A 25,747-nucleotide genomic window follows, 5' to 3' on the forward strand; every position below is an offset into this window, starting at 1 on the left:
GGCCACTGGGACCCTTCAGGTTTCACAATTCCCCTTGCGAAAGCCAAATATTACAATTTCTCACAACTAAGAGGTGTTAAGAAGGGAGGCTGCCCCTTTGCACCCTCACAGCTAGCTGGGACGGCCGCCCCTCGCCGAGGAAGGGCCACTCCGGCCGGCTCGGCGAGGAGTTCCCGGAGGGCTGATGAGCATGGTCAGTGACTGTGCCTTCTCCTCAGCAACTCGGCAAGGAGCCCTGCGAGGGCAGGAGGCTAGGTCGGGGCAGCAGCGGGCTGCAGGGCTGAAGGCCGAGGGGATGGGTGCCTCGATGGGGCTGCGGGCGGCGGGAGCTGGGTCTCACCGCGCCGGGCACTGGCGGCGGCGACTCACCGGCTCCCGGCAAGATTGTCAGGGCGGAGGCGGCGAGGAGGCTGGAGCGTCAGCAGCCTGCGACCGGGGCGGAGGGAGGCGCCGGGCGGGCACCGCGTGTGAGGAGAGCGGAGCCGGGCCTGCTGGCGGGGCTCAGCTCCGGAAGGTAACGGCTGTGGGGACGGGGAGTGCTGGGGGGACGCGAGGCCCAGTGGAGCGGCGGGAGGCTTGGGACGAAGGCGCTCCCCATTGCCGCAGAGCTGCCGCACGGGCCCGTCACGGGTTAATGCTGCTCTCTTGCAGTCTAATCCCTCCTCTGACCTCGCCGGCGGGCACTCTCCCCTTTCCTCCTTAGTCCGTGCTTTTAACCCTCACACTTACACACCCCTCTCCCGACACCCCCACCCCCCACTCCCCCCCAGCAAATACCGAGTTAGATCACTGAACCCTGGACGCAGCCCTGAGTAGCAATGGGGTCTCGGGCCCTCTGCGGCGGGATGATGAATTCCCGTCGCGCGGGAAACGCATTGCCGCCCTCCCGGCAGGGGAGCCGGGCTGCTGCTCAGGGAGCGCGGAGAGAAACGGCCCTTGGGGTCGGCGGGAGGCCCTACGACCCGCGACAGGCTTCCTGCAGTGGCTGGGCAGGGTCCACCAGCCTTCGCGTTACCAAGGGTCCTGCGCGTCCCGGGGGATGAGGCGGTTATGCCTGCCTCCTCCTCCACGGGAGGCTCTCTCAAATGCCGTGTCAAGCAGCCAGGCTTCTGAGAGAGAGGAGAGGCAGCCTGCCGGGTCTGCGCGGAAACTGGTCAGGAGAGGGAGAGGTACATCTGGCTTTTGGTTGAAGGAACACAGTCATTTCAGTGGTTTAATTTGTGAGGCTACGAGGGATCGTCTGGTTACTGAGTTTAGGTCACTGCAGTCCTGGGAAATGTAAAGTTGAGGCAAGCCTATTTGTCTTAGAAAAGTCCTAACCCTTTGCCGCAAACCACTGCCTCATCTCCCCTTCCACTCCACAGCCCCATGTGGCAAAAGTGATACTGTACCAAGAGATCTGTGTGCTACCCAGACAGTAATGGTGGCACAGGTAAGAGCAGTACATGAGGCCCTGCAAAGGGAACGGAAGATGACTCAAAATTGTTTAAAATGAGCACTTTTAGATCATTGTGCCCCATGCCACAGGGGGAGACAAAGAAACTACCAAAACTCATGGACCTCACATTTACCCAAAGTATATTAATATAACCTGCCAGATGAGATCTGAACCCAAGAGATCTGTCTTGTGATATCAGCATACATCGTTATGCCAATTCACTGTGGTAAGTGTAGTGGCTCAAAGGAAGGCAAAGAAACTAGAGGCCAGTTTGTGTAGTCAAAGGGAGAATAATGCTCTCCATGTCCATGCAGATAAGTTGCAGGGACAACTACAGTCTCAGTACTGTGAGAGGATTGGTTTACAGTCAAGTTCTTTTTCAAATAGTACTGTTCTAAGAGCTGAAAACTACATTGCATTAATAGTATCTAGAAAAAAACAACCTACAAGGATCATTTATGAAAGATTGGGACATGAATAAGAAACTCTACATGAATCAGAAGCTATACACCTTGGTTAAGCATTTGTACTATCTCACAAGGTTCAGTATGTATACAATTCTGAATTCATGGGATGCTTTTCTTACTATTTCATCATATGTCCGGACAGTCCAATTCTGCTTTGGTATCTGAATAACTTGTGCAATAAACACATCATAAGCTTTGGAAGTTTTGGCCACAAACACATTTGTTTATCAGTATCAGTAACTAAAAAAATTTAAATCTAGCTACTTAACAGCGAATTAATTTTGGTCAACAAAACCAGGCTAGAATTCAAGCATTGAAAGCTTTTAATAAAAATTACGAAGTAGGACAAGGCTGTTACACGGTCAGTATATGTCATGGTTTCAAACACTTGCTCTGAAACCAAAAGTACTGCCACTTTTAATTACTTCATGGAAGAAATACCAGAAATTTAACTTTCATAGCTTTCTGTTATAGACTTTAATTTCTAACTTTGGGATCACCATTTCTTCATTAAACAATTCTTTCTGTGGACTGATCAACCTGCAGCTTACACAGTTAGCTACCTTGTCTGAACGGCAATACCAGGTTTCAGTCTGGGCTGCCTTCTAGTTTCTGGATTATTTTCTCAAAGATGACAAAATTTAATTGTAATTCTCTAAGCAGTTCTGAGACCATGAGGCTAAAGTGATAGAACTGTTTGCTTTAGCTTGCAAATGGTTGTTTACATTTAGCTCCAGCACAGACAATTGCTTCGTGCCCCCCAATGGCATAGTTTTCCTCATAGTTAATAAAATTTATGCATAAATTAATGCAGATACTACCTTTATCTTGTCTGTAAACCTTGATTTGGAAAACTATTAATTAAACCTTTTCATGGTCCTAATAACTAGTGATTGGTATCTGGGCAAGTAATGGTTATGTTGTAAATCACCAAGGGATAAGCTAGCAGAAGGAAATAAAAGTTACTGCTTACAGCATACTCTGAGAGCTTGTGAACTGGAATTGAACAGAGTGCTGAAGTTGATACTAACACAATCTTTGAATGGTTTGGGTTAGAAGGAATCTTAAAGATCATTTAGTTCAAATGCCCTTGCAATGGGCAGTGACACCTTCCACTATGATATCAGGTTGCTCAACAGCCTACTCAGCCTTGCCTTGAACACTTCCAGGGAGGGGACATCTACAGCCTTTCTCTGCAACCTATTCCAGTGCCTCACCATCCTCACAGTAAACAATTTCTTTCTTGTATCTAGTTCAGATCTACCCGCTTTCATCTTGAAACCTTTACACATTTTGTCTCTGCACTCCCTGATAAAGGGTCTCTCCCCATCTTTCCTGTAAGCCCCCTTTAAATACTAGAAAACCGTTATTAAGGTCTTTCATTTTCCAGATGGAACAGCCTCAACTCACTCAGCCTTGCAAGTTTCTCTGTAGTATTGTGGACCAGGCTGAGTACATGATCATTTTTCCCACAAATGTAATGTAAAATGGGGGAAATGCTAACTGCATTCAAATCTCTGGGATCTTTCCATGATTTTAAGTGGATCAGGAGTACGCTGGTGGGGAGAGATCCTTGAACTTAACAGAGTTCTCCTGCTAAAATCTTATTTGCGGTGTGGTTTTGTTCTTTATTGGGGAAAATATAATTACTTGAGTTTATGTGTGTTGTTTCAGCTTCATCGTGAGCCTGCAAAGCTGTCTTGGTCTTTACTCTCATATATGTGACATCCATCAGCCAACTACAAGACTATCACAATGAGTTTTGTTGAATATGGAGATAGAATAAAGGATGGTGACACAGCTATTGTGTTCTTGGGCCATGAATCCATGTTCCCTGTGAAAGTCCAGCATGGCTCTGTAACTCAGACTAAGTATGGGGTCATCAGACATTCCACGGACCTCATAGGCAAGAAGTATGGCTCCAAAGTGACCTGCAGTAAAGGAGGATGGGTGTTTATCCTTCATCCGACTCCAGAACTGTGGACCATGAATCTTCCACACAGGACACAGATTCTATATTCCACTGACATTTCTATAATCACCATGATGTTAGAACTGAAGCCAGGCTCCATAGTATGTGAATCAGGTAATAATTGATGTATTGAAATCCTTTCTGCAGCTCTAGCACTAACATTTTCATGACAAAACAGATTTGCCCTTGCATTCTGCGAAAATTCTCTTTTTTTCCATTGAGGTACAGTTTTCCCAGCCTACACACTGAGTAAGTCTGTCTCGTGCCTGTGTTACCAGCTGCTGTTTTTTCAACAAGTGATGTTACCTCAGTATGCTGGCCTCATTTATGGGTATACTTTTGGGTATGTTTGATTAATTAATCTTGTTAGAATAAATATATAAACATTTTTCTTTGCCTATTCTGAAACTGTTATACTTCAATATATTGTTAAATACATGATTTGAATCAACATTCAGGCTTTGAAATTGCAGTTTCAGAGAACATTGCAGAGATTAACTAGTGAAAGAGACTCTGATGAACCAATAAGGGAAATAAATTGGCAGTATTTATATAATATGATACCATATAAGTACATCTATTTTGTCTTTTCCAGAATACAATCCATTTGTACCACTGCCACTGTGCACAAAATTACTGTAGCTGTGTAATACAATGTGTTCATCACAGGGCTGTGTTTTGTTTCTAAATTTGGTTTAATTTATTATGGGTTCCTTTATTTTGTTTAATTTGCAAGTAAGGACTGAAATTGTATATTAATAGATCTTCTTCATGGTTAAGTATGATTTATAATAACACCTTCATGACTTTATTACTGCAGACAGTAGTAGGCTTGCTTGATATGAGTGCATCTCTCCAGTTTGGAAAAACACAAACAGGTAGTTTGTCCTTAGTTTTCCTGTCTGTTTCCTATGAGAGTTTTTATGAAGCAGTTTCATACACTTCCCTCCCAAGCATAGATATAGGCAAAGGATCAGCATGACAGGATCGTGCTGCACTGCATTCAGCATTTCATGTTCCCACCCAAGCATGATTTTGGGAAGCTTTTCAGGCATAATGACCATTTTCCACCACAACTAAAACACCACTTGTCTCTGCATCCAGTTGAACCCATTAAGAAACAGATGGTATACGAAGCTTGCTGTATAGCAGCACTTCAAACAGACAAAGCCATATGCAGGAACCTTGCTACTGCTAAAACAGTTGAATGCTTTGTAGGTTGATCAGGCATTTTTAGGGTTGTCATGGAAAGTAGCATTGTTCATTGGACAGCTCTTCACCTCTTCCCCTCCCTGTGTTTAGAGAGGATGGGAAAAACAAATACAGCAAGTTAGGGTGGGGGAGAATTGAATTGCTCTGTGTCCTGCCACACTTGGAATATGTGAGTGTTAAAATACAGAACTGCATGTAAAATGTTTTCAGTAATGTCAAAGGTACCTAGAGAGGATGAAAGTGTTTAAAAAGCTCATCTATCTAAACAGCCAAGAAAAAGAAACACATGATGAGGTGACCTATTCAGATTCCCAGAAATGTTAAGAGTCAAAAGTCTTAGCCACAAACAATCCTTTTTGCTAGTGGGAAACTTGCCAGATTTATTTTAATGTCTATGTTGTCTAAGTGTTGCAACTTTAGCTTACCAGGAGAGGTGAACAATTTTACTAGTGTAATTTTGTTTGTATTGCTTGAGAGATTCACCATTCACAAGCAGACCTTGCTGCCAATTATGCTTACAACTGCCCAGAAGTTGTGATTTGAATTTAAATTTTTACAGGTATTGATAACTGGAGCCTCTGGTGTGATGATGTAACCTGCTTTGGTGCCATTCTAAATTAGGCAGTATTCAGTGATCCAAAATCATTAGTTCTAGATTAACCTTGTGTGGCCTAGATGGAACCAGCCCAATGGTGATTAATAGAAACGAGAGGAAATCTGGTCTAGTCTGCTTCCTGTTGGTGCTGGGTTTAGATGTATTTCGTGCATTAATGAGCATGGAGGTCTGTCTTTTTTATTGGTTGAAATTGAACTGGTAGGCATAGTAGCTGTACAGACTACCAAAGCAGGCACTGCAAACAGGCCAAGCTCTTTTCCTCTTGTCTTACTAATTAAATTGTGAAAGAGTGCCCTGCATTTACCCAGTGTAAGCAAGTAGAATTGTGGATTGGTTTCCACAGCTGTATGAAGAAAAGATGTAGTAAGATGAGATACCCTCTGTGTTATGCTGTAATGCTGTGAATATGATTGTAAATGATCTTTTGTTTATGACTAGAAAAATGCAGTAGAATAACCAGAAGGCTTAATTTTTTTTTTCACTTATATTATGCTGTTGAAATTGATTAATCATAATTTGACATAGCTGATTTATTAATACAGGTTTTACTATTTTTAATGGTCTTCAATAAATACATAAAGAGCAAGCTCGTTAGCAATGCATGCATAATTAAAATGGTCCAAGCACACTCTGTTGATGCTGTAAGAGAGCTCGGCATCTGCTTGATGTTTCGTGCTGGAGGTGTAGGAATACGATCTTCTAATTTCTAATTTATAAAGGTACATTGAGATTTAAAACTGTTAGCACTGTTGCTGGAGCTAAGATCTCTTGAAAGCATTGGTCTCTGGTCTGAGGAGTCCCCCACTTTGATGTTGTCTTTAACAGCTGGAGCTTTCCAGAATTGAAGGATACTTGAGATGGCTGCTAAAATACTTGCAGTGGGTGGCCTAGTAGTGTGAAACTATCATTCTCATCAGGTGACTCTGATAGCGTTTTTGTTTATTGTATGTGCAGCCACTGTCTAGACAAAGGAATAAGCTGAATCTTCTCTTTTGTATGTCACCATACTCTCCAAAACCGATCTTGATGTCATCTTTCCAGGCAAGGCTGTTTGCAGTCCAGTGATTACAGCTGCATGTAGTATATTAACTTAGTTTGGCAACAGATGTTGAGGTTTTTACATTTTAGACTACATTGGACTAATCGGAAACTTTTCAGATATTTTTTCCAAACAAAATTGTGTGGAACCTTTTTTTGTTTGTTTGTGGGGGTTTTGGTTGTGGGGTGTTTATCCCTTTACAATGCCCATAAATTGAGGCCTTTCTACTGACTTCTCTCCATGTGTCTGTCCTAACCATCTAAATTGGCCAGGCAATGCAGTACAGCACTGTGAAACCTCATTTAAACAGAAAAATCTCCAAAATATTTTTGTTATGAGGGAGCATTGTATTTAGACAAAATGTAACCTAGACAGAACCATTCTAATCATTATCCCAGTGATCCTTCAGCATTCAACAAAATCAGGCTCACGTGCAAAAATGTTAATTGGATTTTTTGTGTCACTTCAGCTAAATCCCAAATTCAGAATTGTTAAATTCTGTTTATTGCCACACACCAATGTGTTTATGAGCCCACAGACTGGATTTCTCAAGGCTGAGAACAGTATTCTGGGTCCTCCTAGTTTCTCTGAGGAGTCATGAGAGCTGCTGGCCAGCCTTATACTGGAGCTTTTCAAAAACAGTTATGAAATTTTCACAGTCACAGCCTTGATATATATTTTGTTAAGAGTACCCTCATAAAAAATTAGTGAAGACTTAATCGTTAATGGATACTCAATGAATGATTAATAGTTTATTGCAGAGTCCCCAGCAAGGTAACTGTATGCTTATGACTACTCTGATTTTTGGATAAATACTGGTTGTGTTTACAATTTTTGTGGCATAAGTGTATGTAAACTGTTTGCAACTCTACCTTTAGCATAAACTACTGATCAAAGTTTCTAAGTATTAATTTGGCTTTGAAAAATGCTCATGCTAATTAAATGTGTGTTTTATGATGTCTCCCTTATCTACCTCTTAGCAGCTGTTCAGGTTAGAGTGAGAGAGGAATTAGAAAACTTAATCCTTGGATAGCACCTTTTGAAGTATAAGAAGGGCCTCTTTGGTACAAACATGGGGCAGCATATTATTCTCTTGACATACCAAAGGACTTAACCAAAACTGGCCACATAAGACATCACTCTAATATATTCAGACTTGGGGCTGACCTGCAACGGATGAGTAATGTTGTTCATACCCTGAAGCATTTGTTTCCAGACTTTCTGGACTCACTTTCATCCTAACATTTCACTTGTCTACCACATGTATTTCACCTGCAGTTCTGAACTTAACAATATTATGTCCATTCACAGAAGATCCTTCCCTAAGAATGCCAACTTTTCAGTCTATAAGGAAAAAATCTTTTCAGTTGTCATGTTCTCCTTCTTTTTGTAGGCAGTGTCAGCCTTAAAAACTTCCTTACTATCTTTCTCTCAACTCCTCAATCTAGTCAGTGAACAGTAGCCCTCTCTGATGTGAGCTCCCTAAAGTGCCTAATTCAGCACGGTGTCGACAATAGATAAACAGAAGAAAACCCTAATCTTTTGTAAAGGGAACTTCCTGATTGTGGTTTCCTCATTCAGCCACCAGCTCATCTCCTTCCCTCTCCTCCTCATTCACTTTGTCTCTTTTCTTGCTGTGTCTCACTTCTGCCACCATTTTTGCCCTTGACTTATCTTTACGGTACGATCTTTGGGTTAATTTTCATCAGGTGCTTAATATCTCCTGATGTATTTGCTAAAGATCATTAATGGTTCTTCTGTTACATAAACTTGTCATGTAGAGTGAGCAGTGTTTATCTGTTCAGTGTTTCTTGACAGACACTAGCTGTAGAGTTAACTGTCTTAAGATTAATTTTTCTTTTCCTTCCGTTTTCATGGCTGACTCATGACTTATTATTTGCTAGGTCTAAGTGGTGTAGCTAGGAGACAAATGCAGCAAGACTGTCATTGTTTTGTTGTATTTACTCATTTTAGAATATCTTAGCCAAATTTTGCAGTAGAAACTTCAGTTCTGTAAAAATGTTACTAGATACTGTATTGACTATTCAAGTAATACTCTGCATACTTTTCTTGTTTTCAATCAATATGAACCTAGGTAAAACTAAGGGTAAGAGGAAGTTCTTTTCATGAAAAATAACTGCTGAGCATTACTTTGTGTGACCACTGTTGTATAGATGACATATTGGTAAATTGTTAGGTGACCAACCTCGTCTAGTGAGAGGAATCCCTGCAGGGGGGTTGGAACTGTATGATTTTTAAAGTCCCTTCCAACTCAAGCCATTCTTTGCATGCACTTAAAAGCTTTTAGAGCTTTATTCCAAAATGTGTTTGCTTATGCACTGCCATAAATATCAATAGGTCCTAAATCACAATTCCTAGTTCCTTTTTTAAACAGGACCCATGGTGAGATTTTTTTTAGGGAAGGTGAGACAAGTAATAGCCTGCAATAATAAACCAGACTAAACAGAAAACAGTGTAAAAATGTACTCTCTTTTTCAGCTATCAGTCAAGTGCAATGCTAAATGCTGTGGTAACACTCAGCATTTCTCTTGATAGCATTCTGTGGATCTATACTGTGTTAAAATAGCACATGTTGTTTTCAGACAGATCAGATGTTGTCCACTGCAGCTTTGAAAAGGTGAGAAACAGTCTGAACATGGGCATTGTCTCCAGATGGCTGTGGTGTGTGTAGGCTTCTATGGAAAAGCTGTCACTTGAATAAGCTAAGAGTGAGAAGAATGGATCTGTTTGAGATCAAGGGGAATGATTGAGGAGTTAATTTGTGAAGTATTTCCTGTATAGAGATCAGAAGGAATATCAGTAGGTGTTGAGCTAGAGTCTAGGTGACCACTTGTTAAGATTGAAATCCTTCTAAAACTACAGTGTTGTCTTGGGAGAGGGCAGAAATACTCCTGTGAGCCTTGGTGTATCAGAAGAAGAATAAAGTATGTTTGAGCCCAAGAAGAAGGGAAGGCTACTACAGTGGTCTGCAAGGTCATTTGCCTTCTAACTCATGTGGTTTTAATACAGGCTGTTAATTCTTTAGACTAAGGTGGATCACTTTCCCATCCTCATGCCAATCCCCTACACAGTGCTGCCTTCTCAGATTGTGAGCTTTGAGTATGTTTTGTTTGGGACCACCATGTGGTGTTTCATTGAATGCCTGCAATGCAGATGTCTGCTTTTTGACTAGAGAAGTTAGGATCACAGAACAGTCAGTGTAAAAGAGCATTGTATTTTCCAAAGGCATTAGCAATGACCAAAGTGGTCACCTAAAGTGAGCTCTAACAGCAGGTCTGGTATTAAGAATGTCTTCAGTACCATCTGAATGGCCGTCTTTTTACCTCTCTTCTGTAGAGTTCATTCATGATTAATATGCTGTAGTTAAATGGTCATTGTCCTGTGGCAGAGAGCAAACCATTTCTAAGGCTATTTATAGTACAAGCTGTCAGAGAGGCAGGCATCCAGGTGTAAAAATTGTAAACTGTGCTTGTTCTAGAAGCTATCTTACCTTCCACTTTCTAGGTCAAATCAGGACCATAGCTATTTCACTGCACCTATATGAGACTGGAAATCTATTGAAGTCCATCCAGTTCTTACCTTGCCTCTTCTGATACAAAATACTAATTTTTGAGCATTCAGGACTTTTGTTTATTTCGTATACAGGTAATTCAGCTATGATATTTCACGTTTGGTAGCATTCTAGTTCCAGTCTTCAGTAGTACTCTTTGCACTTTGTTTCTTTCCTGACTGATTCTGTCTCATGCCAAGAATACCTTTCATATTACTTTTTTCAGTAATGATTTTGAAATAAGGACAAAGAGAAACTGAAAATTCAGAAGGTGACAGGAGGATTTAAGTGTTGAATGATGTAGGTTTGCAGGGGAGAAGGTGAATATAAACGTTCATTTAATCATCTACAACATCACAGAACCATGGAGTTGAGCTCTCCTTTCTTTAGGCAGTGCTGATGGGGCTTTTGAGGTTGTATTGAGCACGGACTCATGCTGAACTGCCAGACCCTCTCACATTCTTAATGAATTACATCAAGCTTGCTGAACTAGTTGAGGGTCATCATCGTTTTACAGGGCTGGGGGATGTCGACTTTTCAAGGAGAGATTTTATAGTGATGGGTGATTCATAGTCATCTTGTTTGTTTCCTCCAGTTTCGAGAGTGTTGTCACAGAGAAGGCAGGCAGCATCTTCAGCAGTATACTCATTACTGATGCTAGTGTGATGGAATTTGATATGCTAAAATGTGATACATGTGTATTATTCTCATGTTTGTGGTAGCCAGCCAGCAATAAATAATTCCTGCCAACTTTGTTTTAAAAAGCTCAGTCAGTAATACACCTGCAAGTGGTGACTTCCAACAGTTTAGTTCAGGGTTTGGCTTGGAGTGTTTGTGGATGAAAAAAGAATACAGAAAAGAAGCCAAAAAATATTCCTGGGTTTTCCTGGGATGAAGACAAACAGTATCTTCTGTGGCTTAAAAGGAAAGTGATTAAAAATGTAAAAGTGTATGAACAAGGAAACTGGATCTGTGCACAGGCTGCCTCTCTCTTCTGCCTAGAGCCCAGCTGTGCTGATCGGCCTGTTCATTCCTTTAGGTGAGCAGAGAAAAGTGCAGAAAGTGTGCAGCATTGCCCATTTGAGAGGTAAAACAAATACCATCAGTTTGCAAAAGGTCTCAGATCTGCAGTTCTGCCTTCTGGTGTGAAATGTAAAGGCAGAAATCCCGTAATTTTTGGTATCCTGTTGACAATAGTCCTTCACTCTTGTCCTTAAAAAAAAAAAAATCAATTAAATGCTCTTTCTGTGCTATCCCATGTACCATTCAGTTCTTACAACCATGTGGCTGCTGTGCTACCATTACTCCTTTCAACCAGGGAAAAGCTTATGGGGACATTTCAAGTGCCATGACCAGATAGTTCTTCATGTATGCAGGTGTGTCTTTCGGGGTTTGTTTGCTTTCTTTTAATACTGTCATGAATGTATGGATTTTCACTTTAAATAAACCTGTGTGTCACAGTTTCTCTCTTTTGGAACTCTCTGAGGCCAATGCTAAAACCTGTAGGTCCTACATCCCTGCCTAATCTGCCTCATTAAAGCTGAGGGGAGGGTGCCAGTCTGCCTGTTGGGGTCAGAGCCCTCTCAGAGGGAAGCAGAGAAGTAGTGCTGATTCCGCAGTGCCGTTGATTGATCTGGTGGTAAACATGGGCCCTGAGCTCTGTTTACAGTCTGAATGGCTCCCTTTCAGAGCTGTCTGATTAAATATAGTGTCACGACAGTGTTCCTCCCCTTGTGTGACTAGGGGGCAAGAACCTTGGATCAGTCAGTAAACTCTTGACTTCCTGCGCAGTTATGGAAAGTATTGCTCCAATTAAGCACTTGTACCAGTCCCTATGTCCCCTAATTAATTTCCTTTCTACTAGTTTCTGAGCATTCTCCACCACTGCTGTACTTCAGGTTCTGTCCTTTTTATTTTTTGTTTTGTTTTGTTTTTTATATTTTTGTTAGTTGAAAGAACTTGAAATGTAGCCTGAACAGTCATCGATGATAGCTAGAAATAGATATTTTTTTTTCTACAGAAGAAATGTGTTCCAAGTACAGATTTATAAATCAGTAAAGAGATATCTTGGTGTTGCTGTGGGATTTTGAGTTTGGGGGGGTTATTCTGTTGAATGCCACTTGAGTGAGTAATATGAAATGTGAATCGGTACATGGGTGTTTTCTTCAGTGAAAACGTTAGTTATTAGTCATTCATCTATTTAATACACCAATGGATCAGTTAAAATAAGTTTCCTAAAATACCAGACTAAAACAAGAGGAAAAACTCTGTCTGGATAGTCCCTGGTTGTACATGGGAATTGTACTTACATCTGACTTCAGGTATGTGATGGATCTCACTAGGCTTTGTAAAGGTTGTGTAGGCATGTATGTCTGTAATTCACCTGTGAAGTCAGGTTGTTCAGCCACCATGAGTGGAAGGAGCCCAGAGGCCAGTGGGAGCTGAGGATTGCCAGTGTCTCTTAAGAGGCCTGAGCAAAACAGTCTCCATGTCCTGAAGGCTGTTTGTTTGCATGGACATCAATGGAACTTTCAAGCACAGGCACTTACCAACATCTGACAGGTTGGACTTGATGATCTTTGAGGTCTCTTCCAACCTTGGTGATTCTGTGATCTCTTCTTTGTTTTAATCAAGTATAAGGCTTTGAAAATATGCTAAAATCTTGTCATCTCTTTTCACCCTAGAAGTCTGGCACTTTGAAAAACCCTCTCTGGTTAATTTCCCTGGATTTTTCCTGTCATGTTTATTTCCTCCTGTTCTCTTGTGGCACTTGTCAGAGCTATAGCTGACCCGTGGGATTGTTTTTTCTACTCCAGGGAGAGAGGACAGGTCCTGAGTTTGCCAGATTTTTAATTAATGCTTTGACAACCTTGAAGACCATTTCCTAGATCATTTAGTTCCCCTCTCTTTGTGAAGGAAGGACTGTTCTCTTTCAGTTCTCTTTCAGTAGTTTAACCAAAGGTTTCTGTTTGTTTGAGTTTTGAGTAAGTGTTCAAGTATTCAAGACTAATGGAGACCTTTGGTCTAATGTTTAACCCTGTCAAAAAAAGCACCTAATGAGTTATTTGTCTTTTCTAGGTACAGGCAGTGGATCTCTCTCCCATGCTCTCATCAGGACAGTGGCTCCCACAGGGCACCTGTACACCGTGGAGTTCCACCAACAGAGAGCAGAGAAGGCCAAGGAGGAGTTTCGGGAGCATGGGGTGGAGCATCTGGTCACAGTGACCAACCAGGATGTCTGCAAAAATGGGTTTGGTGTCTCAAACATTGCAGATGCTGTGTTCCTAGATATTCCATCTCCATGGGAAGCCATAGGACATGCAAAGTCAGCCTTAAAAGATGAAGGTAACCACACTTTTTCTGTTCAGGAAGTACTGTGCATGCACACATCTTTGCCTTTGAGCCATATGGTAGATCTGCTCACTTCCACTGTGTGATCACTGTTCTCAAATGTCAGTCTATAGACATTTCTAAGGCTGAAAAACCTTCAAGAGAGGTTTTCAATTTACAGTGGAAGATTTGAAAGGAGAACCACTTTTTCCTGCAGGCCTGTGCTAGCTGCTACAATTAGCATGGGCAGTTCATGAAAAACCCTTTGAACCTTTGTTAAGTGCATTTTGCTAGATCTGAGTTGTGTGGGAAGCAGCAGTAACAATAAATGCTGAAAGCAAATTTCTTTGGCAATTCAGTGGAAAGGTGTTTATGTAAAAGGTGTGCAGACACACTTCAGTCATTGCAGATTTGGACCTATTTAATAGAGCACCCCATCAATAATGTTAAAGAATATGTGGTTATGCTTAAATAGGCTTGCCAATTTCTGCTTTAAATCTCTGATGTTGGAAATGAGAAGTTTGACATTGGTTGCAGTGGGAGTGGAACATAAAAGGTTGTTCTAGTTTATGCCAGTTATTCTGGGATTGCGACAGCAAGTGAGAACTGCTGTTGAGGTCTTGGATGGATTGTGTCAGTCATCATACTTTCATCCTGGAATAAGTTTTCCTCTAACTGATGTTACACTAGTGTAACTGTGTTAGTGTGGACCCGAACTAACTTGTGCCAGATCACTTCCATCCACAAAAGTGACTTTTCTAAACAAGACAGCATGAAGTGCTGAACAGTGCCCATGGTAGGATGTGAGTTTAGTAAAACTCAATTATGTGCCAAGGCCCAGTTCTGTGTTGAAGTAGGTAAGCACAGGCCTGGCTTGAAATGAATTGCTACGCCTTCTTGAAATCAAAGGATTTAAGTTTGTTCTTAAAAGTCACTGAATGTATTACCTTGCTCAGTCAGGACCAGCCCAGCTTTTAGGCTACCTCAACTACTACTGAAGTTCTAGAAAGCTTTCTGATACCAGCATAACACGTCTTTCTCTAAAAAGTGAAAAAATAATGAGACTTTTTAGCACTCTGTACCTGCAAAGGTTACAGCCCAATTTGTAGCTGCTCTCCAGTGTGTCTTGGGAGAAAAATTTGCACTGCACTGTATGATGCCCTTTCCATGCTCAAATTATCTAATCTCATGAGCACAACACTCATCTGACTTCCCATCTTAGAAGGCATTGCATTGCGCAGTCCAATTTGAATTAAGTGGTGCATGTTTAGAATACTAAGCAGTGCTGTGTAAACAGTTCCAAGTTTTGAATCCTTGTCTCACTCCAGCATTTGAAACCTTCCAAAAGGTGTTACAGTCCCAAACTGGCAATACCATCTGATGTACTTTTCTGTGCTATGCTACAAGGTTACAAGTGCTTTTAAATCCTGTATTTTTGTGTTTGTGAAGTGGAATCATGTACTTTATGTACAAGTCAAAAAGGCAAGGTAGCTGATTCTTGGTTCTGTCTTTGCTGCAAAGAGCAACCAGTGTCTGAGATTTGGTATTCGTCTAAGGCTCATCTTCTGGGTTTCATAGTAGCTGACTGAGCCAGCAGCATACTTTTTTATTTTGCATATAAACAATAGCTGGTTTTCATGTAAAATACTGTTGCCTGCAGTAGTAATAGATACAAACAGGCACATTTCTGTTTTCTTCCAAATCATGTGAGTAGTTCTGTTGTGGTTTTATTTTACTGCTGTCAAATCTAAGATATGATAGAAGGGTATCTGTAACTGCTGCCTTTTCCTTACTGCAGGCAGATAATTTTATAGTGCTCCTTTGTTGTGTTTTCAAACCCATAAAGCTCTTCTGCAGTAAGAACAGTCTGTGCACATACTGCTGTTGTTCACTGCCACGCCATGGGTTGGTGTAGTCATAAAATAAAAGTGGAGAAAATGCATCGTTCCACCCCTTTCCCACCACGCCTTCTCTCACATCTGGACAGGGTCACATTTGAGCCATTCACACTGTGGGTTCTGTTGTGATGTGCTGCACAAGCATCACAGCTGTACTGACAGGAAGTGGTAATTTATTCCCTAAAGCCTTAAAGTACTTTGAACAAAAGCAGAGCTAGGTGAATTCAATATAATGCATCAGCTAGCCTCCTCTTTAAAAGGAGTGTTCAGCAGAGACAGTATCTAAGAGAGAGTCCTCAACCTTAACAAAACCTTATCAAATCAGTGTTTTCTCTCCTACTTCAGCTCAAGATCCTGAATAGTTGCAGCTGCTAGTAACGTGAGCGTTAATGATCCTCCTTAAAGAGTACACTTATCGCTCATGTTATGCCTTGCAATAGGCTGTAAATGCACTACTTCCAGTAGCTCAGCCTCCTGTTTAAAGCACTGATGACCCATGGAGAGCTAAAAGAATATAATGGCACGGTTGGTTTGTGACTAGGAGGTTCTTTTCTGTGGTGATGTGCTCTGCCAGCGTTTAGCCTTGCATTTCAGCTGCATCCTCCTGTGCGGATTTCACCAGTCACACTTCCAGCAGAAATGCTGCTGTAATATCTGTCAGGCACTGCTGCACTGCAGAACTTGCTTTCATTTCCAGACCTGCACTGTTTGTCTTTTGCAGTATCTGCTGATTAATGCTTTTCTGTAGTCATAGCTGCTGTTCCCAATATCTGACCTTGGTGGTTTTTGCAAAGTTGCCATTAACCCCTTCAGGCTAAATTTTTGAAGATGAAGAATAGGAAAAAAATTGTGAGGTAACAAAAATATCCTCATTATTCTATGGTTCTTAAATGCCCTGAAACTTTTGACTCACAGTCATCTCACAGCTAAATACTGTAGTGCTTTGAATATAATTCTGCACCCACCTACTCTGCTCTCATAAGTACTGTCTTATTTCTTCCAAGGCTGTGGAAGATGAGGCAGAAACTCATTTGTACAATAATTTTCATAAATATTTTAAATTTTCAGATAAGGATATGGAAAAATACAGCCACATACTAGGTTGGATTAGCTTCTTGCATTATAAATTGGCCTTTGGTGGTGTTTAAATTAACAGTCTGAGTCATAAAATTATTAAAAACACTCATCTTTTATTTCCTTTCTTTCTTTCAAAGATTGTACTCTTAAATTCAGAGTTTCTAGTCCCTCTTGAGGGTTATAAAGCTACTAAGTTATGAGTTTGCCAAACTGGAGTCCTTGAGATACCACCTGTATCAGGTAACATGGCACTGTCAGGCCTCCCCCAAAACTCCTTTGGGAAAGTTCTCTCTGAATGTTTTCCTATTTGTGCCTCTGTGTTTCCTGCCATCAGAGGACCCCTTCAGAGTACTCTGCTCTTTGTAGAAGGAGTTGGTTTTAATTTCCAAAGTCTTACATTTATTTTGTTTGTATGGACTTAAAACAGGTCTTGTTTGCATTTTCCCCTCCTTAGCATAGCCATTGATTGTTGTCCTAACCTGCCAGGTTTGGTTATTATGAGAAATAATATTATCTCATCCTCCAGTAGCCTGTGGTGCAGGTAAGGCATTGCCCTGTTAAGCTGGTTTCAATTTTCATTTGGGTTTGCTTACCTCCTCCCCGGAGCTTTTGGGTAATACCACAGCCATGTAGAAAGTCTCACTGGCTGCTTTTCTTGAGCCCCGGAGATTATTCATGGTCCTGTTTTGAAACCAGCCAGGTGTGACTTTGAGGAGTGGCTGAAATCCCTGACCACAAATCTCACCCATGTGGTATCTGGGTAGGGAGTACTCCAGGTTCAGACACACTGGGAAGAGGGCAGTGAAATCGAGGCTGATGTAGTTTGGGCTCAGTCTACCTGAAGACTTCAGAGGGAATGTGTTAGGGCAGGAAGTGGAGCCTGACAGTCTAGCATACTGTTGTCCTCCACCCATGCAGGAGGTACTCGAGTTGGTATTGATGTTTTTCATGTCCACAGGAGATTGTTTTGGAATAAATGGATGAAGCAATACATGCTTGCTAAAATGTCAGCAATAGCTTTGCTAGTGTGGTACCTGCTTTGATTTGAAGGAGAGGTAACTCAAGGTGAGGTTAAATATCCACAAACTAACTTAACATTGAAGCATATCCTTGCAACATTGAGGGGCTATCTAGTGTGGTGCAAAGCTACCCCACTAGGATCTAGGACTGGGCACTGACCCACAAAGCAGCTTCATCTGGTTCCCAAGCACTGGCTGTTTGCTAAGCCAGCCCCAGTTGTTTTATCTTTTTGGGAGGCATTAACCTAACTTGGATCTTTCAGGGATTGTTAGGTTAGGTGCACAGCATGAGCCTGGCCTGAGTAAAAGTGGTTCTCTGATGTGTCAAGAGTCAAGTAGAATAATTCCTGCCTCGTAATCCATGCTGTGGAACACTGGTCAATGGCCGTTACACAGTTTCTAGGTAGTTTGGGATTAGAGGATCCTTAAAGGAAGTTGTTACATTTTCTTCCCCAGTTTGGAGCCAGCTTAGATTTTAACTTCTTGTTGATGATTTTGCCAGCACATAATAGTGAGCAGGAATAAATTCCTTTTGAAGGATGTATCTACAAATGTAGAGGTTAAGGCCACATTTGCAGAAAATCACATCAAGCTCCTGTTAATGAGCTGGCATGTGATTTGGAGAAGATTTTATTTTCTGAATCAAGAAACATCCTTTAATGTCTTCCAACAGCCAAATCCTCTAATTTCACTTGTCAGGGAAGCTACATCAAATCGCCCACAAGCACACTCACTTAAAGGACGTTCTGTCCCCTTTTACAGAGGCAATATTTTTAGTGTCCTACTAGCACAGAGTAAATGCCACGGTGATGCTACTCAGTGACTCTCCTGCCTCACCCCTACACAATGATAATGCCTGTGTGATTTTTTTACTTCCTTGAGCTCTTTGTAACGTAATCTCCCAATTATGACAATGCACCGAAGTGTCAAAACCCAGGAGCTGTGTTCTTTTACCAGAGATAAAAATGCTGTGTTATATTCTTTACACATCACAGAATAATTTCTAAAATTACAGGCCTTTTTCCCTGGAACTTAATAATGCTGCACTACATATGGGTTTTTTGCATCTTCTGAATAATATTGAGATGATGAAAAAGCCTGTCAGAGCACTTGTGACACATACTGTAATGCATAGAAGTGAGAGCACCTAACTTGGGACATGTTTTCTGTACCGCAAGCATGCATTGGAGTTCTTGTTGATTGGGTAGCACTGCCAGATTTCCCATACTTGAAACCTAATGTAGTTATCAGCTGAATAGAGCTGGTAGAATCCTTGCTTGGAAAAAAAAAAAAAAGGCAGAAAGAATTTTGTTGCTTGGAGCTGCATATAGAAACATACTAGGAACTGCCCCTGAAGGAGGCACAACCTTCAAGGCACTGCTCTCTTGTAAAGATGCAAGGGTGTGTTGCTTACTAATTAGATATTGTCTGTTAAAATGTACTGTGCTCTGTGGATGCAAATCTTCTGTTACCCTGTTCTCTTAAGCCATCTTCTCTAATCGTTCCAGTCTGAATTGTACTTCCATTTTCATATCATTTCAACCCCGTTGCTGGTTATAATGAGTGCCAGGACTGTGTGGGCTTGTTCCAGCCTACGGGTTTGGGAGATTTAACCTTTCCATTAAATGTTTCAAACTAACTCACTCCCTGTAAAACTGAAGGTAGAAAAAAAATTACGGCTTTCATACAGTCTCATTATTCTCTTCTCCTCAACGGTAGCACTTGTCAGATGCATTATACATGAATAAACACATTTTTAGACAGCTCTTCAGATCAAAAAGCTCACACAGCTTCCCAATATGAACAGGATTAATCTCAGATAATTACTATATCAATTTATGATGGCACACAAATCTCATTAACCAAATTTAGGAATGGTAGCTTTCCTAAAAGGAGAGCTCTGAAAGAACACAAACTCTGTTTGTACTAAAAAGTTTCCGTTCAGTTGTTTTCACTGCTCCCTACTCTAGTCCACCCTTGTGATCCACAGACAGAGCAGTGTGTCCCAGCAAGGGAGAGGGAGGGAGTACATGTCTTTTCTTCATTCACTAAGGAATCTGTGGCATGGCAAGTTGAAGCAATGCATATTCAAGTTCTTTAAGCGCTAAATGCCTCTTCATGTCTAAAGGACAAGAGGGCTCTTAGAGAATCTGAAAATTCTGAATGCTGAAATCTAGATTTATATCTGCTTGGTGATTGCAACAGAAAGGGTGTTTGCTAGCTGGTAATCAAGTGGGGTACAGAGAGCAGCCCACAGTGTAGAGAATTCAGGAGCACCAGGTCTGTGGAAGATGGTGGTGTCTCTGCTTTTAGAACACATGAGCAAGTCCTTCTGAGTGCTGGTTTTCTGCTGCTTGAAGTCCACTTTTTTTACTGATCTAAACATACCATGGCAATTGAAGCTTCACAAATCTTTCTGTTTTAGACAGCCTCTCACAGCAATTTTATTTTTGCTTTCCATGCTTTTGCTAATTGTAGCTTTCCAGTCTTTTCTTAATATCTGCTTAATCAAACAATTCCAGCCTGCAAGCAAGATCTGGCCTGCCCAATGGTGTGTCCAGGAAAAGGCAGAAGAGACCCTTCCTCTGCTTGTTAGGCTCCATAAAGATAAATACTCAGTGGTTCTGTTTCCAACCTCTTTTTTAGGTATTTTTATTTAGGAGGGATGTATAATAATAACAACCAGAACATTAGGTATGAAAGGGGGAAAATTTAATTGGCAGAAATACTAAAACCCACTGGATGCTGTCAGTCATATGGAATACCAGCTGTTACTCTGTTTTCTCGCTCTTATACCTGAGAAGCTTCCAGCAGTGCATTAAGTAAAGTAACAGTAGGTTTTTTGTGCTTCCCCTCTGGATATTAGCTCTTGCAGGCAAGAGCTTTCTTCCCTACCAAGCAGCTTGAAAGTATGTTTTCTGTAACTCGCCTTCCTCAAGCAGTCTGCTTTGCAAGGAGACAGTCTGATAAATCATCACCAAGTTTGGAAGTTTGGTGTTGATGTGCTGTGCTCAGCTGACCATCCCGAGGCAAAATGAGGGGTGCTCTGCCTTTAATTGAAGGCTTGACAATAACCGTAGGCGGCTCTGCAGCTTGTATGGCAACAGCTGTGTGCAAGCTTCTTAGTTTTTGACTGTAAATCTAGAGCATGTGAATTCAGAAGCGTAAACATATCTTGAAACCCTTGTAGTCAGAATAAATAAGAGCAAACTTACTGTATATATATTTCCCTTTTTAAATGCAATATAAAACACCAAAACCAAAAAGCCTGAATGAAATAGTAGTAAGTCTCTAGTCTCTCTGCAAACTCTTGCTCTGCAGACAAAGAGTTATTGTGAACTGACATTTAGTTAGGTTAGACATTTGTTCAGTTCCCTGCATAATCAGAATATAACATTTTTCTTTATAACATATGAGCATCATAGTAGCTTTCTAATTCTGTAACAGAAATTTCTTCCCCAGCTTCTCTCTTTTACATCTACATGCACTTCAGAAGCGTGTGTTGTTTGGACAGAAAGAATCATCTGTCTGATACAAAATCACTTTGGTAGCCCTGGCCACCCTGATAAACATAGAAATGTAATTTCATGGGAGCTAACGGACTGGGTGTGCAATTAAATCAGCATCAACAGAGTTGGTTAATAATGACACACACCAGCATTAATTTTGCAGGTGATTATTAGATTTGTTTTTTAATTGTCACTCCAGGGAATTATTTGTCCGGGGCACTTTGTTCTGAAGATGCACGATAAGAAGCGCTGGCTGTGGAGACTTGATTTCAGGATGAAAATTAAATCCTGCTTAGCGTATGGTGGATTAATAGTCATGGAAAGTGTTCTTCCCCAGTCAGTACCCAGCACATCCTTGCTGCACAGTAACTGGAGTGCTACAGTGACGCTTTCAGACCTGATGCTTTTTTTAGAGATGGGACTTTAGAAACGAAGAAGGAAAAAAGGGTAGTTTGAGATAAAGCAGGCTTCATGTAGTTCCAGACTAGCCTCTATTTTTAGCAGGATGCTTTGCTCTCACTTGCATGGGTTCTTTAACTACTTAGACAACTGGTGTTGGAAGGCTTGACTGGATGAGCCTGGGAGAGGGCTGGGAAGGAATGCAAATCAGGTCAGCAAGCGTTTTCATCTATTTGTAATAAGTAAAACAATAGCTGAAGCTACATTGCTCAGTGTTCCTTCCCCCAGCACAAAAGCTTTTCAGGAAGGGCAGTTGCCTTGTGGGACACTATGTCCTGGGTAAAAGCACATGCCCTGGCTTTATGGCAGACAGTGTCCTTATAATTCTTTGATCAGATTTGGCTGTGGCTTTTCAAAGTAAATCTGAATCGTTCTATTCTCAGCTGTTAAGCTGGCATTGTAATGCACAGAAAGTTGTAGGGGGCCTATTAATAGTCTGTATTTAGAATCAAAAATCTGAACTGTGCATAGACAAAGACACAAGTGTCAGTTTATCACTTAAGTCCTATCCTAGAGTTTTGAAGCATTTGCTATAAACGTGCCCAGTGTGATACCCAGTAAACTTGAATGCTCAGGAGACATGCTAGTCAGCTTCACTAAAAGGGTAAAGCCCTAACAGCACTCCATCTATGGCCTGGAGAGATGACTTTATTCTGTACACACATACCATCGTTCTCAAGTAAACACAGCCGCTTTTGTCAGGGGGTGTGCACGCACACTTAGATTCTAATGAAGGCAACTCTGTACAGTGCGTGGAGAATGACTTCTGGCTTTGCGTAGGTGCCAACTTCAGTTTGGTTCCTCAGCCCAGAATGGTGAATAGTGATTCCAAAAGAATTGCAGTTCTGAAGGGATCTTTAATGGGTTTATCATGAACAAATGTGAATAAATTTGCTGTAGTGATTTTTAAAGGTTCGGAACATCTCGTGGAGTGGTCCATGTTTGATTTTGTGCTGACACTTTAAACCTGCATGGAGATTTTCTTGAAGAATGTTTTCACTTTGTATGTGTAATAGTAATTCTGAGGGCTTCTGGGGGAATTTGAAAAAAAAAGTGCCTTGTTTTGGTTTTTGCCCTCTTTTCAACTACCTGTCTCATTTTGCAGGTGGCCGCATCTGCTCCTTCTCCCCTTGCATTGAGCAAGTCCAAAGAACCTGCCTAGCGATGGAAGAATGTGGTTTTACAGAGATTAACACCTTGGAAATTCTGCTCCGAGTGTATAATGTAAGGACAATTAGCTTGCAAATCCCTGACCTTGGAAAAGCAACTGAGGATAATTCTAGCACGAGCTTTGACAGCAGCAACCCATCAAACCAAGGTAGCCTGTGTGCTAATCTGCAGCAAGGAACTGCACAGTTCAAAAGCGGGGTGCCACTGAGGGAGATGGTTGGTCACACTGGATACTTGACCTTTGCCACCAAGAGCCTCTTTTAGTACATGTTGAGTTTGTGCAGTTTGGAGTGCTTTATGTGTTTGTGTGTGCATTCTGTTTTCATGGTTCTTTTTTGTAGGGCATCTGAATTTTTGCTCATCAGGGAATTCCATATATAGTCAGATTTGGTTGGAATATGCTTTGTTTAAATAGCACACAAGCATTAAGCAGAGCAGCATCAAGGGAATGTTGAAACTCTGGAATGGTGCTCCACTTGCTGTCAGAAAGAAGATAAATTAACAGCAAACAGCCATTCACTGGAATGTGCAGAATAAAGATCCCTCCCAATGAGAAGGAAAATCAAACAGCACACTAGTTGCAAACAAATTGGATATTTTTCCTCCTCTTTTCTGAATTACTTTCCCAGGTTTATGTTGTTGCTTTTTTTCTAGCACCACTAGACAGTTTTTCCTAAATTCTGTAGTGTCTGTGTTACTCTTAGGGTATGTGAAAGTGCCTGTTTCGTTCGGTTTAGGTTCCACAAGTTGCAAGGTCATAGGATTGCCATCACAAATGATCACAGATTAATGTTTCCTTGGATAGTGTTTGGCTGCACAGAGGATTATTGACAGTACTCAGGAACACAACTTCACTCCATTCCAGGATGGCACCTATAAATCGCTGAGATTACGTGAAGGTCAGAATAGTGTGCTAATTGTTGGATTTGGTTTGAAATAGTATGTTGCGGCCATCAATTTGTAGCAGAAATTTGAACCTAGATTCATACTGTAACCATTCTCATAGTTGATGAATGCACTGTGAAAATTCACTGAACATCTGGTTAATACTATCTGAACAGCTGTTTGTAAGCAGCGTGGCCAAGGTTCCATTTCTTTGGGTTTTCTTCTGTGCATCATGGTGTACTGTCTTCCTTCAGCTGAACAGCCGATTACTTTTGGCAGAATGTCGGTCTCCCAGTTGCAACAGCAATGCAAACTTAGTAGAATTCTCAACTAGCTTTATTAAGTAAGTTTTCAGACCATTTTCTCTGTGGTCTTCCTTACAAAGCTGGTGGATGTGATGAACCGTTTGAATGTTGGATTAAATTTTGTACTTAAAGATCAATGATGCAAATATATAAAGTTCTTTCTTCTTCTTTGCTATTTAATGAATTCACAAATATTTTTTTTCCAGCCACTAGTCCTGTCTCCCACAGCGTTTAGCTCTGCCTTGCACTCAGTACCTGAATGTATCGATTGCTGTGTCAGAAAAACAGCCATTCATAAACTGCTGCCTGCTAATTTGAGCCTGATATCCCTCCCCCATTTTTGACAAAAATAAACAAAGCTGAGCTTTCAGCGTGTTATAGCAGAACGCTAATCCATAATGGTTTAAAGAAAGCTCAACCGATCACGACAGCAGAGATAAACTGTTGAGCAGATTAAAGGCAGAAAGCAATTCTGTGGACTAAACCAGTTATGTAATTTGGCCTACAGCTCTGGCATTTCTTCGGAAGTTATGTGAAAGTTCTCTTTCTACTGCTGTTCGTGTCCTCCAGAGAGGTGTGCAGTAAGCTGTATGTGTGGCTTGGTAGCTGTCTTGCAGTGCCATGCTTGCACAGGCGTTTCACGTGCTTGTTTGCATGCTTAAACCACCACCACAGGAGCATGGCCAAGGTGCTGACACCAGCCAGAGGAAAGGATGAGGAAATATGTTAATGCTACTACCAGTTTGTTCTTAACTTTCTTCCAGGTGATTCTCATTCACTAACAAGTAGGATCCTCGATCTTGTCCAGGCATAATTCCACCTCTAGACTTGATTCTCTTTTACTGACAGACTTTATTTTAAAATAATGTAACATTTAAGCAGGATTGAAAAGGGGACAAAGTCACATTTTTGTCCTACAAATAGATGTGAAATGGAAATACCAATGTGTCTTCATGGAGCTTGAAACAAGGCTGATGCCTTTTTGCCTACAGAGCCCAATGCAAACCCCCTTGAAATAAACCATTGACTTTGCATCGTCCCATATTGATTTGATGCCTGCTGAGGGAGGGCAAGCATTGCGTAAGAGGAGAAGGATTTAATTTCTGTCTTTGCAATATTAAAAAGGCTTCTGTGTTTTTGTTGCCAATCACAACCGTGGCTGACAGCAACACACCACTTCCTGCTGTTGCTTTGTTGTCAGGGTCACAGGGATGATCCCACACTGTCCAGCATGGACGGTGCTTGCTGCCAGAAGCCCCCACTGTTTAATTCTGCTTGTGATCACCCTTGTTTTACATTGTGGCTAAATCCCTGTCAAAAGTGGTAAATCAGAAGCTTGGGATTTTCCTGCTGCACTGGGAGAATCTGACTGGGCCATGCTTTTTAACATATTTTAGTTTTCAGTCTGGAATGAAACTTATCTTCTTCCAGTCACATGCTGACAAGCAGGATGTTTCCACTGCTGCTCCCTCAGTTGTGGAGAAGCACCCAGTACACAGCTCTGCCCAAGAGCCAGGTTCAGCATGTCTTGTTGTGGTCATGCCTTACAAGCTAGCATGGTGAGCAGTTTTAGACATCTTGAAACCTACAAGACAAACAGTAATGACTAAGATGAAGCTTGTGAAATACCTGAGAGGTCTGCTACTGTTCACCATTTACCTGTGTTTTAATTAAAGCATTACAGATCTGTATCTCACCATGGTTGTTCCTTCTTACCTGTTAGCACAGCACTGTTTTCCTGTGAGATGTGTTCATAAATCCTGCGTAAGAACCTTAAAGG

The 25,747-nt window shown here is 41.3% G+C and overlaps 1 protein-coding gene across 9 annotated transcripts in view; it reads left to right on the top strand.

Moving 5' to 3' along the window:
* TRMT61A (tRNA methyltransferase 61A) overlaps positions 1–25,747 on the top strand; it is a 57,202-nt gene that overhangs the window by 14,267 nt on the left and 17,188 nt on the right. For 3 of the 9 annotated variants that reach the window (XR_010989959.1, XR_010989960.1, XM_068160210.1), the window contains exons 1-4: positions 433–514; positions 3,580–3,991; positions 13,394–13,660; positions 22,713–22,925. Coding sequence is in view for 7 of the 9 variants with exons in the window: in XM_068160210.1 (XP_068016311.1) it covers positions 3,661–3,991; positions 13,394–13,660; positions 22,713–22,925 (811 nt within the window). In the remaining 2 variants the exon portion in view is untranslated. Of the gene's footprint in view, positions 1–432; positions 515–979; positions 1,170–3,579; positions 3,992–13,393; positions 13,661–22,712; positions 24,148–25,747 lie in introns of those variants that run through there. The other 6 variants (XM_068160211.1, XM_068160212.1, XM_068160213.1 and 3 more) reach the window with 4 other exon arrangements.

The sequence above is a fragment of the Melanerpes formicivorus genome, unplaced genomic scaffold (assembly GCF_026170545.1).
Source record: "Melanerpes formicivorus ecotype bairdi unplaced genomic scaffold, bMelFor1.0.p_v2 SCAF_48, whole genome shotgun sequence".
Lineage (NCBI taxonomy): Eukaryota > Metazoa > Chordata > Aves > Piciformes > Picidae > Melanerpes > Melanerpes formicivorus.